The sequence below is a fragment of the Microtus ochrogaster genome, chromosome 2 (assembly GCF_000317375.1).
Source record: "Microtus ochrogaster isolate Prairie Vole_2 chromosome 2, MicOch1.0, whole genome shotgun sequence".
Taxonomy (NCBI): Eukaryota; Metazoa; Chordata; class Mammalia; order Rodentia; family Cricetidae; genus Microtus; species Microtus ochrogaster.
In genome coordinates, this window is record NC_022010.1 from 3,250,182 (window position 1) to 3,266,744 (window position 16,563).

A 16,563-nucleotide genomic window follows, 5' to 3' on the forward strand; every position below is an offset into this window, starting at 1 on the left:
GAGAGAGAGAGAGAGAGAGAGAGAGAGAGACAGAATGTTTGAGTGAATACGTGTGTGCACATGAGTGATTGTGTGAATTTGTACTTGTATGTGAATGCGTTAATATGTGTATATGAGTGAATGTGTATGAGTATCTGGGAATGTATATGTATAAGTGAATCTGTATGCGTATAGAGTGAATTGTGTGTTATGTGTGAGTGTGTTAATATGGACATGGGAAGTGTTATGGGGATACAGCACGGCAGGCAGTGATGAGGGCTGGTGGGTATCCCCAAGATGTTCTCTCCTTCCCCCCTCCAGGTGCCTCAGGCCCACTGACTCCCCACCCTCTGTGACTCCCAACAGGTTGTCCTTCCCTTTGTAGTAGTTATGACCTCCTATTCCTCCTCCAAGCTCTCTGCCTCTCCAGCCCCTTTGTCCCCTTTCTGAGGTCTCATGTGCTCTCACTCCTTGGTCTCCATGCCTCGTGGAGACTCTGTCCATCCCCTGTACCCCAAAGTCTCCCGGGTCCTGTTACCTAGGGTGTCTCCCGTCCCCTGGGGTCTCCCTGGCCGTGTGGTCCTGCCTGACACCTGCCTCCCCCAGGGGTTACCTGTATGCTGGGCTGGAGTTCGGCGCCGAGTGCTACTGTGGCCACAAGATCCAGGCAGCCAACGTGAGCGAAGCCGAGTGTGATATGGACTGCAAGGGCGAGCGAGGAAGCGTGTGTGGTGGGGTCAACCGCCTCTCGGTCTACCGCTTACAGCTGGCCCAGGAGTCTGCCCGCAGGTGTACGTGAGTCCTTCCCTCCCCTCTGCTGGGGCACACTAGCCCTCCACTGCCCACTGCTCTCATCTTTAATGTCTGCCCTGCGCCGTCTATGACGCCCCCATCACCCCGAAGCCACCATAGGCTTCCCCTCCCACCCCAGCGTCCACTCCAGCCACTCAACATTCCTGTGTCCCTGCTCTCCTCTGCCCTGAGGCTGAACCTGATCTTGGCCTGTCTCTTCTGAGATAGAGCACAAAGCCTTTGTCCTTTTTCGAGCACTTCATGCTATCTTCACAGTGGCCTTGGAAGTAGGCACAAGGAAAGCCGTACCTCGTGGCACAGGCCTGACATCCCTGCTGCTGGGGAGGCTGGTGGGGGATGATTCCAAGTCAAGATCAGCCTGGGCTACAGAGAGAGTTTGAGGCCAGCCTGGGCTACATAGTGAGAACCAGTCTCAAAACAAGTTGAAGGGGTGGGAGGGTGTTGGTGATGTAGCTCAGTGGTAGAACACTTGCCTGTCATGCACAAGGCCCTGGGTTCAATCTCCAGGACCACAAAATAAAAAGAAGTGGAAGAAGAAAGGGGAAGGAGGGAGGATGGGCAAGCCTGAGGCATTGCTTTTACTTGCTTCCATTTGAGACCAGAAACCCATTGCAATGCCACAACTCTGAGCAGTGGGGGACTTTCTTTATCTCCGCTGACTTCTCAGAATTCCCCTGGGCTTGCCAGAGTTCCCAGCTTGGTAGTTTGCAACCAAGGAGAATAGGTGGTGGGAGAGGCAGGAGACATCTTTGCTGCAGCCGCTGTCCCATAGCCCCTTCCTAAGCAGGGGGTGTTGAGTTCCAGTTCTTATCTGCTTGTCAAGAGTCCACTGGTAACCAGGTGCTAAGCTCAGGTCAGGCTTGACTCCAGGTCTCTTCCCATAGCCTGTCCCAGGCGTTGCCACTGGCAACCATTGCTATCCACAGAGAGGGGATGAGGCTTTATGCATTGAAGGACTTTTGCCAAGGCCCACACAGGCAGGAAGAAAAACCACAAGGGCTTCGCCTTCGTCAGGGTTTCTATTGCTGTGCTAGACCCCACGATAAAACCGACTTGGGAGAAGAGGGTTAATCTCACTTCCACCTCACAGACCCTCATCCAGACTGTCAGGCTCTTCTCAAGGCAGGAACTGAAGCAGAGACCATGAAGGAACACGGCTTATTGGCTTAGTCCTCATGGCTTCCTCACCCAGTCTTCTTATACCACCCGGAACCATTAACCCAGGGCTGGGCCCCTCCCACGTCAGTCATCAAAGAAAGTACAGTACAGGCAGACCAACGTGGCAGGGGCATTTTCTCTTCCAAACTGACTTGAACCTGTGTCAAGTTGACATAAAACTAGCCAGGCACAGGCTCCTGGGGCTTGTCAGCCAGGCTCCACTTCAGACTTCACTTCATGAAATGGAGTAGCTTCTGTACGTGTCACTTTTCTCCTGCTGTGGTAAAACACTGTGGCTGAGGCAGCATGGAGAAGGAAGAGTCTATTTGTGCTTGTGGTTCTAGAAAGAGAAGAGCATGGAGCAGAAGGCTGAGCAATCACATCTCAGCCACAGGCATGAAGCAGAGAGCAAACAGAGATAACACCAGGCTTTGAATCTCGAAGTCCAGGGCTGGGTGTGGTGGCGCACGCCTTTAATCTCTCTCGTACTCAGGAGGCAGAGGCAGGCCTCTGAGTTTGAGGCCAGCCTGGTCTACAGAGTAAGTTCCAGAATAACCAGGGCTGCAGACTGAGACCCTATCTCAAAAATAAACAAAGAAACAGAAACAACAACAACAAAAAAAAAAACCTCTCAAAGTTCACCCCCAGTGACATACTTCCTCAAGCAAGGCCATACCTCCCCAGAAGCTCCCCCAAACAGCACTAGCTGGAGAACTAAGTCTTTAGATGCCTGGAGATGATGGAGAACATTTTTTCATTCAAACTACCATGACCTCGTTTGGTTTGGATTTTGGCTTTTGCAGTGGCGGGGCATGGAACCCAGGATCTCAGACAGACATGCTAGATAACTCCTCTCTACACCTGTCTTCATCCTTAAACAGTCCGTAGCCCCGGCAGCCTTGAACCTGTGAAGCCGCTGTCTCAGTCTCCAGAGTAGCTGGAACAACAGGTCTGAACTACCAGACACAGCTGGGTTCTACATCCCTACGATGCCCACAGGCTATTCCAGGCTGTTGGTCCATAGCCCCCATCCTTGGTACACTGAGGCAGGAATGCACAGCTGAGTTTGGCAGGAGCTTTGTTCCTGGTTGGCTGTGGGGACAGGGTGTCTTCTCTGAGGCTGTCTCTATAACAGTCTGTCACTGGGTGATATGTTCAGGGCTTGAGTTCCTGAGCTTTGGTGGCCTCCTGCTAACAGGGTTGTGCTTGTCACCAGTTTGCAAATGCATGCTTACCCCATTTGGTCCATGTCTGAAGATCCAGTTGGCAGAGTGCGGAGGGAGGAAATCTCAGCTAGAGAAAAACCTGTGCGGTGGGCTTGGGTCTGACCATAGGTGCAACAAGGTTCTAAGTAAGTGGCAGATTTCTCATCCTCATGACTGACTTCATTTGTACTGATATCAAGTCATTAAAATGGTAATATGTTGACCATCTGAATAGACGGCCTCAGAGTGTTACAGTCGCTTAGAGAGGATGCTGCTGCTGCTGCTGCTGCTGCTGCTGCTTGTGGATGCTCCTGTGATGGGTGGGAAAGATTTAGGTTGTGTGTCTTGCTAACTAGATAATCTGGGACACCACGACCCCCAATCCTCTGGTGTAACACTTAAACCAAAAGCTTCTCAATTGGATGAGATATATAACACACATAGGTGGTGGGGATCTCTTATGTGAAGTGGTCTTTACACAAGGAGGGAGGACTGGCTGGCAGGAAAGCATCCTCCCTACTCAGCCTGCCCATCTCTGTGATAGTAAAAGTGCCCTGAGTGTGGCATCGTACTGCCTGTCGTATTGTGTCTAAAAGGAGACGGGGTCATTTCTACCCAGAGAAGAGTTCTACACCCTCTGCTCACCAGAGGGTGGTACGCAAGGAATGAAGCCATCCACCAGAGAACTAAAAGAAAGCCCAAGCCTCGAGGCTGCTTCCCTTGAGACTAGAGTGAAGGTGCTGTGAGCAAGAAGACAGGAGGTTGACCAGATGTCCAGACAGGATGCCTTCTAGGCTCCCACTCAGCAGTCAGCAGTGTGGCATATGGAAAAGCAGGGCACTGTGCACTTTCATGTAGCTGCAGCGTGGGAGGTGTAGCCTCTCTTCCAGGGAAGCCACAATCCTGGGGTAGCAGTTGGATGCCAGTTGGGAGTAAGCAGAGGCAGCCTGAAGGAGCCAAGGGGACACTTGAGTGGAATCCTCTTCTGGGGAGAGTCTAGCTGAGCCAGAAACCAGCATTCAGCCAGAAGCAACAGTCCAGATTCCACTAATGTCTCATTGGAATAATCTTCCTCATCTGTCTCCATTGTACGCTGTGGAAACTGATATACAGAGAACAGAAATGACTCCATGGGACACTCTGGCAGACATCATAGAAGGCAGCACATTTGGTGGGGATCCTCAAATGGTGGATAAAACTTTCTCTAGTAAAGAAGGAAAGAACACCCAGATTTGAGACACATTACCAAGGAACATGGGGGAAATCTTGGCAAAGAGGTCTAGACCTGAATAGGCCTGGACGCACACCGGGAGGCGTGACCGGCATGTCTTTCCAATGCCATGGTGCCCTCCGCAGACTGCGAATGCCTGGAATGGGTTTCTGACTCCCATTTGGAACATCGCTTCTATAAGGTTTCAGTTTTGGCTAACTTCTTTCTCCCTTGATCCCTCACCCCTGACCCGTTTCCTGTCTCCTGGCTCTGTTGCCTTTGCCCCGACTCCAAAGCACCCTTGACTCTCATACCTGGGATCTGCTTTAGCCGTAAACAACTAAGATAGGTGTGTCGTCCAAGTCACTGGCTCATGACCAATAGCACAGGTTACATAGGTGAAGAAGCAAGTGACCTTTCCAGGAAATGGAGAGGGCAGAAACAAGACTCCATTTGCAGAGTCTCTTGAGAAAACACACAGAACACTTCCATTCAAGATCCCACTGGGCATTTATTCCCTGAGCATCACACGGATGGGCCTGTGAGGGGGTCGCTTGTTCCTGCAGCAAGCAGTGAGGATATTCAGAGGTGGGCCAGGTCGATCCCTATAGATGCCCTGCCATTCTGCCTTAACACAGGCTCTGGGGCACGCAGATTCACTCGATGTCAAAGAACCTAGAAATGGATTATCTTCTTGGTGAGGTTGCATTTGTCTCACCAGTTTGCTAAACATGCCATCCAATTCAGCTCTCTCCCCGAGGGACGGACCAGCTGGTGGTCGGAGACATTGTGATTAATTGGGAGGTCACAAGGGGCTGCGTTTGCCTGAAAGATGCTGGGTTCCCGTGGAGAAGATGCTGAGAGTTGTGCTGAGCCAGGGGAGTTCCCAGGGTGCCTTGTGTGTGGCTGTCCACGGTGCTGACCGCCCTCTGGTGCAATTCAAACCCGTGACTGTCACCCAGCTTTCCCTGGGCTCAGTCCTTTCGTCCACCTTGCTCCTCTCCCCCTCCCCTCTTCCACCCCACTAAGGTCCCTACTCTCACCTTTCCTCCCTTCCCCTTCTTAATGAGTCTTTATGAAATTCACAATAACCCTGAAGAATCCCGCAAATACCTGCTAGCTTGGGTAGTGAATTCTGTCCATGTTAGCTCTGGAGACTCCCATCTTTGAGAGTCTGAAGAATTCTGTGGTTTTTGTTTTCTGGTTTCCGCTCACTGGTACTTCCTTCCTGATACTCCTACCTCCAGCGTGTCCAGGAAACTTGTGTCTCTTTGGACGGACCTTGCCAGCTCTGTCTCTGCCAGAAGCTAACATATGGCACTGGTGACTATTGCACTAACAGGAGACAGTACTGATCGTAACAGGTGGACTTGGCTGGAGCTTCTCTAAGCAAAATTCATGAAGGCAGGCAGGCAGACACAGGGAGTGGTGTGGATTTTTCCAATCCAATTCTTATTTCTGTGCTACACTGACTCTGGCCACCCCAAAGATCCATTCTGAACCTCTGAGAGTTGTCTGTAAGTTAAGGACAACCCCAACCATCACTGGGGCCACAAAGCAAGTGAGAGTCTAGACAGTATCAACATGGTGGCGCTGCTTCTAACAGAGCCTGCAGGTTTGCTCTGAGAGCTGCCTAGTTCAAGCTACTTGGATTTCCAACACCCACAGGATCTTCTGGTGATGTATAAAAATAGCCACCTTGAACCCTTCTTAGACAGGGAGGTTCTTTGTGTATTCAGTGCCTCTCTGACTGTAGGAAGCTCATTGGCTGAGAATAGCTTCTGGCTAGCATCATCCGCTAGCCTGCATCTTTAATACCATGAACTTGGCCTAATAACCCGGGGGGGTGGTAGCCCCTTTCCAGCCAAGGAGGATTCCTCCATGGCTGCCTCTGAGCTGGTGCCCAGTAACATTTACCTCATTTTTTGCGACACGCCATAACATTGAAGTAGCTGGGTTTCATGCACCTGCCCCCAAAGCATGCAGTGCGCCGTCGCTCTGCTCAACTCTTTCTAGTAAAAAGTTCAAGCCAATGGGGGAGTGTCCCTGATAGACTGCCAATAAGGGCTGACATTGTCAAAGTGTGGGGCACAGGCTCCTGCAACCTCCTCAGGATCCTGCTATGGAGCCTGAGAAGAATCCTAGAAATAAGCATGGCTGGTGTGGTCTCCAGAGCCCCACCTTAGCGTTGGGCAGAGCTCACATGGAGACGCAGAAGTTAGAAAGCACCGGTGAGTGCAGAAAGACTGGGCTATAGGCCAGTTCTGTTCCCGATGGCTGAGGGACCTGGGCTCTCGGCCTGTAGAACAGGGTCATAGTTCGCATGGTCTCACGGGTTGCTGTGAAAACAAATGAGACTCTGCATGAAATACGCGTGACATCATGATGCACACGGAAGTCGCTGTTACAGTCATTATGGTTGCTATGGTAAGGGCTATGGTGGAACGTGACTGGGAAGTGTCACTCGACCTGTGGCCTCTGAAAGGCTTTGACCCTGGCCTCTAGCAGGGATTCTTCCTTGAGCCCTTACACTGTTTCCCCGGATACAAGGTGACTGGAGGCTGGTGCCACAGTGCCTCTGCTAGGGAACGGAGTAGCAAGACCAGAAGCAGCCCGTGAAGAGTCTTAAGGAGCCAGTCACTCATGGAGAGTCCCCTAGGCCCGCTGGAGTTCTCGGGAACCCCCATCAGCCTTCAGAGGAACAGAAGGCTGGAGTATTTATTCCCCGACTCCAACCCATGTCTGGCTGAGGGTGGCTCCAGGGGAAGTTTCTTCTAGACACTAAAGCATAGTGTCTGGACACCGTCATCCTGTCCTGGGGTGAGTGTGCGTATTAAAGGAATACGGACAGTAGCTGCTGCTTAGTCCCAAGCCTCTGTGTGTACAAGTGAAATAAAGGACAACCCCTTTCACAGATGAGGAAAACTGAGGCTCAGTGAAACATGTAGGTGATCCTCTAAATTCACTAACCCAGAGAAGTCGACTTTGCCCTGGACTCCAGAGATTCTCCAGCACGAAAGCATCATCTAGTCCTGTGGAAATCCAAATATCTTTATGCCACAGAGGTCAAAGGAAGCCACTGGCCACCTCAGTTTTATTTTCAAATCTAAGAGACAGTAAGCAGACATTCTTGTGACCCATAGAAAAGAAGGGACAAGGAAGGCAGTGAGGAGACCAGAGTCCAGCCACTATTAGCATGTTTAGTGTCCAGTTGACCAGGCTGTAGTGGACAGTCACTTAAAGACAGCAATGGCCTCCACTGGGCTCCCAGGGCTCCTGAGGATTGGTTGGACCCTATCCTTGCTGACTTGCTCCCCCATCTCCTGGGCTTCAGGAGCCCTGTGGCTCTGCAGTCTTCCCCAGGGGCTCAACAGGAGCATCCTACACCTGAGACACTGCTGCTTCTGGAGCTGACTCTCACCCTGCTGCCCTCTGGACCTGTTCCCCAAGCTGCTGTCTCTGTCACTTTGCGGCTCAGCAATCCTCACCTTATCTGAAATCAGGGCTTCCTGTCCAGCCCTTCTCCCTGGCTCCACTCATGAGCAGCTGCTTACAGGACAAAGTAGACTCCTCTCAGCGGCACTGGCTGCAAGGTCCTCATTCTCTCCCTGCTCTTTGCAGTCTGGGCTCCTGATGCCCAGGCTGAGACTCTATGCTTCTCTCCCGCTTTTCTCAGGGCAGCAGATACAGAGGAGGACCTGCCGCAGCTTACAAGGCTCCTCCATATCATTCCTAATCTAGGCCCTGAGAACATTCAGGCTGTGGGAAGTCAGAGAAGTGCTTACCTTTTTAAAAAAAAAATGTTTTTTTTAAGACTTTATTTACTACATATACAATACAGTGTTCTGCCTCCATGTATGCCTGCATGCCAGAAGAGGGCACCAGATCTCATTTTAGAAGGTTGTGAGCCACCATGTGGTTGCTGGGAATTGAACTCAGGACCTCAGGAAGAACAGTCAGCGTCCTTAACCTCTGAGCCATCTCTCCAGCCCCAGAAGCACTTACCTTTCTGGGAAGAGACTTCCCCTTTTGGAATGGACTCTGGCCAAGGCCCGCCTCTCCTGCTCCCCCTCTGCAAAGTACATTGCCTCTTAGATTCAGACCTGGCTGCTCAAAGGACCCTTGGGAAATACTGGACCCCCGTGTATTCTGTGGGTCAGCCCAGAGTGGCAGGTTAACTTAGGTCAGCCTTGTCCTGAGCTAGGTGAAGGGATCCCTGCCATGGCTAAATGGCTATCCAGCAGGGCAGATAGACACATACCCACTCCCAGAGCCCAGGACTGGCCCTGAAGAAGCCCACAGCGTCCCACCTGCCTCTCCAAGTCTGGAATCTGTGTGCCCAAGCAGGTAGATCCATCATGGACAATCTCAAATACACACATCCCACCCACACCTTCCCACTGTCCACACACACACTTGGTGAGGTCAGGCCCTCTGTGTCCTCATCCCCTCCCATCCCCTCATCCCCTTGGATGTAGACAGACACATTCCTTCCCATGTACCTCAACACTTTTCTCCCCTTCTGACTCAACTCTGTCCTTTCTGAGGGTCTTAGGCACCATCAGGGTGATAGGAAGGGACACAGAACAGCTGGGCTACAGCTACAGTTCATAGGGCTACTATGAAGAGAGACAGGCTCCAAGATACCCAAGCCCAGGTCAGCACAGCCTCAGTGAGAACTGTCGGAGCAGGAAGGTGACAGCTACCAAGCCAGCACCTCACTGCCCCATGACCTGAGCTGGCATCCAGCTAATAGAGCTCTCTGGCCAACAGAGGTCATATGGGTTATTGTGTAGGCTTCCTGCCTTATTCTCTAAACCTTACGTTCAGACACCACGCTCCCTTCCCTTCCCTCCCCTGCCTGGCAAATAGGTGAGCTTCTTTCACCAGCCCCCAGGTGGCCTAAGGGGGCTTCCTCCTGTGTACCCACCCATGCAGCTGGATGGGCAACTCTGGCGTTTCTCTGTGGGGCATTGGTGCCTTTTTTGGGTGCTAGAGAGAGGTGCTGTACAGGGCATGCGGTTCCATGTTCCGACCTTCTCAGTGCTGGTGAAGCCTCAGATGTCGTGCTAATCAAAGGTGAATCCATACTTTCCCAAGTGCTCTCTTGATAAGATAATCCAGTCTCTGCTCCCCATGTCCATGCAGGGAAACTGAGGCCTGCACAGAATGAGCTGCATTCTTCCCAGTGCTGCTGCCTCCAGCCCCTCCTGTCCCAGATAGAAACCTGAGACAGCACAGGACAGCACACACCCTGGCGTGACATAAGAATTAACCCTGGAAGCCTGTGCAATGCCTGTGCTGTGGGCCAGTGCCGTGAGCTCAGGCCGCAGGCGTCGGATGGTAGAAATGACCATGAGGGTATCTTTGAGACCTAAAATTTAGACATGCTGTTCCTGAACGCTGGCATCTCCTGCATGGAAGAAATTCTCCATCCCTTGCCAGCCCATGAATCTAAGGTGTGTATGCACCAGAATGTGGATCTGCCCTGCAACTCTCAGATCCGCCGAGCTGGAGGCCTGTGCCCTCCGCAGCTTCCTTTGCTCTGAGAGCAGCTGGGAAGAATGGAGCACCTCTACAACAGTTGCTTCTTAGTTTCTCATCGAACTTTCTCAGTGAGTTTGGCTCTTGCAGACTTTTGGAGTTTGTTTCATTCCATAGCCCAGGCTGGCCTCAAATTCACTAGATAGCCAAGGATGACCTTGAACTTCTGACCTTCCTGCCTCCAGTTCCCAAGTGCTAGGATTACAGTCTTTTGTCCCTATGCCTGGTTTATGTGGTACTGGGGATGGAACCAGGGTTTTGTACGTGCTAGGCAAGCCCCTACCAACCAAGCCACACCCCTAGGCCCCTTGCAAAATTTTCAGGAGACTGGAACATGCTGGTACTTCTATGGTGCTCAGTAAGTGTAAGTGCCATCAGTCCCTGATCCTGTGCTCAAGAGTTTGGTTCTTTGTCGTGATTGATTCTGGGAAAAAACATTCAAGTCCAGATCTGAGCAGTAAAGAGCTGGGGTGTAACTCAGTGGGAGAGCAAGCCTAGACTGTACTAGGAACTTGAGTTGGTTCCAGCACTGCAAGAAAGCAAAATCTGAGACTCAAACCAAGGCCAATAGATTTTGAAATATGCTCCATGAACCTTGCAACAGATCACAGGGGCCACATCCTACTTTTCTTACTTACATAAAATACATATTCATTGTGGAAAGGAATAGAGAAGAGCTTTTATTAGAGAAAGAGAGATGCACTCACCCCCCTCTTGAACCCATCAGAGTTCCACATTTCCCAATCCAGAGCTTTCCACTGTACTCTTACCCCAGGCTCGCTTCCCCAAAGCCAGCCAAAGACCATGGTTCCAGATGTTTTCTTCAGGGGCGACTCCTCTTGGGGACACAGCAGTGGGCTCCCAGTCTTCTACTATGCCACTGGGGTGTTTCCAGGTTAAGGATCTTAAAAAGAGTCCCCTCCCATCTCCTGCCACTATAGCAACTCTTGCAGCCAATCTGAGTCTGTTCTGGGTCAGCAGAGATGTCTGAGGTCGGGGACTTTCCCCTAAAGCCCAGCACAGGGGAGGAAGAGGGACCCTGGAGCTGAGAGGAAGGGTGGTACCCAGGATGCTGCCAGATGCTTTGCTCCCTGCGTCCTGCAGTGCTGGTCCTTATGAGAGTGTGAAAAACCCTGCATGCCATGTGTCTGTTTCTTGAGTGGGGCAGCACCACCATGAGGCACAGGGGGGCCAAAAAAGAAAAGGGGTAAGGGGAACCCATCTCGACCACCTCTTGACACAAATGCCAGGGCAGAGGAGCATCCCCTGAAATTCTGAGCTCATTCACCAGGAGCAAGCCGGTGCTTTTCCTGTCTGTTTTGACTTGCTGTGTGACCTCAGGCAGATTCTGCTTTCTCTGGGCAACTGTCTAGATTTTCCTTCCAGAAGGGAGTTTATTGGAATGACTTACATACAGACTGTGGTCTGAATAGTCTAACAATTGCTGTCTTCTGACAGAAAGGCTAAGGGTCTGGTAGCTGTTCAGTCCTTGAGTCTAATTGTCAACAGCCCCAGTCCAGCCCCAGGAAATTCTAGAAAGCTGCTGGTCTTCAGTCTACACTGGGATCCTGAAGATGTGGATTCTAATGTCAGTGAGGGAATGCCTCAGGGACAAGACAGATGAACTTGCCAGTGAGAATGAGAGCAAGTAGGCCAAAGGCAGCAGCTTTCTTCCTTGTCCTTTTACGGGGCTGCCCCTAAAGGTGTGTTCCAGATTCAGGGTGGATCTTCTCACCTCAAGTGATCCAATCAAGAAAATCCCTCGCATGCTTCCTGGGCTTTAATTGGTTCCAGACACGATCAGGTTGATGATCAAAATTAGCTGTCCCTAGGTCTGACAGCTCTATCTGCCTCTTCAGATGGAAGTGCTGTATTCAGGGGCTGCTTCCGCAGACCGAACAACCTCTCCCTGGCCTTGCCTGTGACGGTCGCCATGCCAAACATGTCTGTAGACAGGTGTGTGGACCTCTGCACAGAGAAGGTAAGCTAGGGCGGTTTGCGGCATTCGGGATGCAAAGACAGGGTGTCAGGAAGTCCAAGGAGCAGGATGTGAGCTGGATCAGTCACAGTCACTCGCAAGAGATGAGGTCACAGGTCATGGCTGTGATGAGACGGGAATACATTAGTTCATGGATTCAAGGCGGTGGAGTCACACAGAGTGCAGGAGTTGCCTACTTGCGTCTAGTGGTGAGGGAGTGTGAGATTGAGTGGACTGAGGAGGCACAATAAACACTCCTAGGTAGGTAGTGACATCAGTAGTGGCCCAGTGGCACCCAGGTGCATGCTGCCTTTCTCTCTGCATCTAAGGAGTTCCTGTAAACTATCTGAGAAAGCGAGCACCATGGGAGCAGAGCTCACGGGATGTGCTGTGTGCTTTTCTCTCCTGAGTCTTCCTGGACCTGTGACCAGGGGGAAATCTGGTCTGCATCTGGTTTGGGAGCCAACGGGACAGAGTTAGCCTGGGGTCAAAGGAGACAACCCAAGGCTTCTTTGGGTGTGCACACCTATATCCTTTTGGTTTAAAAGCACACAGATTTGGGCCAACAAGTGTAGGCAGAGCTGCTCGTTCGTTCCCAGCTGTCCAGACCTGAATAATCACACAGAAATTATATTAATTGCAATACTGTCTGGCTAATAGTTTAAGCATATTTCTAGCTAGCTCTTACATTTTAATATAACCCACTTCTATTATTTTATATTTTACCATGGGGCTCATGTTTTACCAGCAAGGTTCCAGCGGGCTCTGGCAGGCGTCTTTCTCCTAGGCAGCTACATGGCATCTCCCTGACACTCTTATCTACTCTTTCTCTACATCTATGTCTGTTTGGATTTTCCACCTGGCTGAAAGCAGCTTCTTTATTAACCAATGACAATAAAACATATTCCTAGCGTATAGAGGGGAATCCCACATCAAACATGATATCTCAGTGGGTAAAGACTTGCCACCAAGTTTGAAGACCTGGGTTTGATTCCCAGGACCCACACGGCAGAAGGAGAGACCTGGTTTCTGCATGCTGCCCTCTGCCCTCCGCATGCACACTATGGTATGCACATGGACACATGATCAATGGATGATTTACAACATTTCCCAAGATGTGAACTGTGTGACAGTCACACAAAAGACAGGGGCAAGATCAACAGAGGCATGCGCCCTTGACTCTCTCCCAGGTTCCCAGGGAAAGTGTCTGTGTAGTGCTGACTCTCTCTACCACAGCTCCCAGTGAATCCCTTTTGCCAGAAAAGATGGCATTGACCCCAGGCTCACTCACAGCAGAACCCGGGCAGCATTTACCAACACTAGCCATTTAGTGTCCTGGGGTTGAGTTCCAGCACTCCTTGCCTTGCCTGCGTCTTACTGAATTGTCAAGGTTCTGCAGAGGCCCTGTACATCCTCAGCTCTAGTTGACTTCTAAGCCCTAATTTGGTACTAATGCTGTGTAAGGAGTTGCTATGGTGATCGCTGAGGGAAAGGAAAGGTCCAGGTGTTCAGTGACGAGATAGTACTTTTCTGGAATGTTTTTTTTAAACCTCACCATGGAGTCAACAGATGGGAAGAGCTGGTATAGTCTATGGGTCTCCCTTTGCTGCGTGGGAATGTGTGGGAACCCACTTCTCCACTGATCTTCCTGGTTACGGATACCAGGTTTATCCTGAAGTCTTATTTCAAATAAGGAATCAGATAATCAGTTAATCAATACAAGTACTGGAATGGAGGCAGTCTGCCAGGGAGGGTAGCTGCTGATGTCTCGGGAGGAGGATGGTTGGCCGTACAATGACCAGGTGACTCACCCTCTCTTCTCATGCCCAGGAGTACCCCCTGGCAGCTCTCGCTGGCACCGCTTGCCACTGCGGGTTTCCTACGACGCGATTCCCTCTTCATGACCGGGAGGATGAGCAGCTGTGTGCACAGAAGTGCAGTGCTGAAGAGTTTGAGAGCTGTGGGAACCCCAGCTACTTCATTGTGTACCAGACACAGGTCCAAGGTAAGCCAGCCTGCCTCGACAGACCCTCCTTCCCAGAGGTGTCCTGGCCGGTCTGTTTCCTAAAGCCTGCAGCGTGGGAAGAAGAGAACAGAGGACTGGACTGGTGACGTTGCCTAGGCTTAGGGCTCCTAAGGAAGTGTCTGAGAGGAAGTTCTGATGATCCTATGTCTGCCCCTCATCACTGGGGGCCCTTAGAGGCAGTGAGAGTGAGTGAGTAGAAAGAGCCCTGGGTCTCCTCTCCTCCAATACAGACCCAGCAGTGATCTTGAACAGCTCACACCAACTGTCTCGGCCTCAGTTTCTTCATTTGGAAAATGAAGCTGTAGATGGTTGGCCTCCAAGGTCCTTTTCAGTTCTGGAATTCTATCATTGTGTCTATAGCTTCTTCCTTCTCTCTCTTTCTTCCCCTCCCCAACTCGATCATCCTTCCCTCTCTTCCCTTCTTTGCCAGTAGAGCCCTCACTGACTGTTTGTCTCTCTCTACCACCTGTGTGGGGTGCCAAGTGTAGTGATGTGACAGTGGCTGGAATGGTAAGATGAAAGTGATGGTGGTGATGATGGTCACGATGTGGTGCTGATGAAGATTGTGATGACAGTATTGTGGTATTGATGATAGTGATGATGACAGTGATGGCAATGATGGCCATGATGCGGTGTTGATGAAGATTGTGATGATGATTGTAATGACAGTCTTCTTGAGGTGTTGATGATAGTGATGATGACGGTGATGACAATGGTCATGATGCAGTGTTGATGATGATATAATGATAATGGTGATTGTAGTTACAATTTGGTGTTGATGAAGGTAGTGATAATGGTATTGATGATGGTCATGATTTGTTGTTGATGATGGTGACGATGATGGTGATGATAATGGTGATGACGGTCATAATGTGGTGTTGATGATAATGGTGATGATGATGCACTTGGGCTTGTTAGTTTTTGTCAACTTGGCATAAACCTATATACATCTAGGAAAGGGGAATCTCAACTGAGAAATTGTCCCCATCAGATTGTGTATAGGCAAGTCTGTGGGGCGTTCTCTTTGTTAATAACTGAGGTGAGAGGCTCTAGCCCACTGTGGGTGGTACCACACCCTAGGCAGATGATCGTAGATTGTATAGAAAAGCAAACTGAGCGAGTCGTGGAAAGCTAGTCAGTAAACAACTTTTCTCCACAGTTCCTGCCTCTTCTCCTGCTGAGTGCCTGCCTTCACTTCTCTCAGTGATTGGCTGTAACTGGGACATGTGAGCCAAACAGACCCTTTCCGTTGGTCGGTTTCATGTCACAGCAACAGAGAAGCAAGCTGGGATAATGATGATAATGATGGTGGTGGTGATGGTAGTGACGGTGATGATGGTGGTGATACTGGTAAAGAAGGCGATGGTGCTGATCATGATGTGGTTTGATTATAGTGATGATGATACGATAGTGATGAGGGTGATGATTAAATTGGTGAGAGGTGGCATAATGAGTTTCTTGGGCCTTACTCCACTCCAGGCTCAGTGCTAAGGCCTTCATATATACTTCCCTCCCCACAGCTGTCCTGTGAGGTGGGATCAATGGTCATTCCTCCTTCCCTGGGAAATTGAGCATCAGACTAGCTGAGGGACTTGCTACAGACAGATTATAAACCTTTATTCCTGGCTGGGGCATCTCAAAGAGAAGTGGGTGTGGGGTTGGGTACTCACACTGGAACAAAACCTAAGGAAACCCCTGGATATATACCAGCATGGATACGCTGGCCATCCACTGTGCACCAGCCTCAGGCTAATCCTCAGCCCACCCTGTGATGTAAAGGCCATAATTAGCCAATGAGCAGAGTTGTCCCCATTTTACAGATAGTAGAGGGTTAGGGAATTGGCCATAATCCTACATATGAGAGCAATGTGCCTTCAGAGATGACTCCAAAGACCATGCTAGAATCCTCAACTCACAATGGAAAGAACATCCCCAAGCCATCTGGAGTCTGGAGAGCAAATGGTACATCTCCAGGCAGATTACCTCCTAGCAACAATGCATAGACAGACAAGCTCCTGGACACTGCATAAGTGTGTTCACAGCAGAAGTGCATGCAAGACAGTCTGTGCTCTCACATGCCAGCACCCTAGAGGGAAGTGGCAGATTCCTGTTTGTGATTTGCATAACAATCCTGTACAAGTGTCTGGTGGTCCCTAGCAGGCAATCCCATGGCTCGTTTACAGTTCAGTGAAGGTGAAGGAGTGTGCTGGTTTCTGGGATGCATCGGGCGTCTGGGTAGAGCTGCATGGCCCTGGCCTGGAGGACAGAGTCTTACACAGAGTATCTGCACTGTGAGTGACTTTGCTGAGGCCCTGCTGGATGCTGATGGCTCTTCTACAGCAGATAGCATCTCTGCTCTTATCCCAGCAAACCACCCCAGATTGCCCAAGGCTCTCGAGCAGATCCTCCACCCTGAGGAGAGGTGTGCACCAGAGATTTCGTAAACTGCCCAGATGTTGGTCCACCGTGGTTCTCCTGTACGATAAGTCCTGTGGTCCTGGTGGGAACTAACAGCACCTGTGTGCTCAGCTCTGTGAACCCTCTTCACCACCTTAGCCCATGAACCCTCCAGTGCCCCCATGGCATGCTTGCTGTGGTGACCACCTTACAAATGGGTGACTGAATGCAGAGAGGTTGAGCAGTGTGGCCA

General features: G+C 50.7%; 1 protein-coding gene across 5 annotated transcripts in view; it reads left to right on the forward strand.

The window, feature by feature from the left end:
* Wscd2 (WSC domain containing 2) overlaps positions 1–16,563 on the forward strand; it is a 92,810-nt gene that overhangs the window by 58,554 nt on the left and 17,693 nt on the right. For all 5 annotated transcript variants that reach the window (XM_005344242.2, XM_026783865.1, XM_026783866.1 and 2 more), the window contains exons 4-6: positions 586–770; positions 11,769–11,890; positions 13,718–13,892. In XM_005344242.2, coding sequence (XP_005344299.1) covers positions 586–770; positions 11,769–11,890; positions 13,718–13,892 — 482 coding nt within the window. The remainder of the gene's footprint in view (positions 1–585; positions 771–11,768; positions 11,891–13,717; positions 13,893–16,563) is intronic.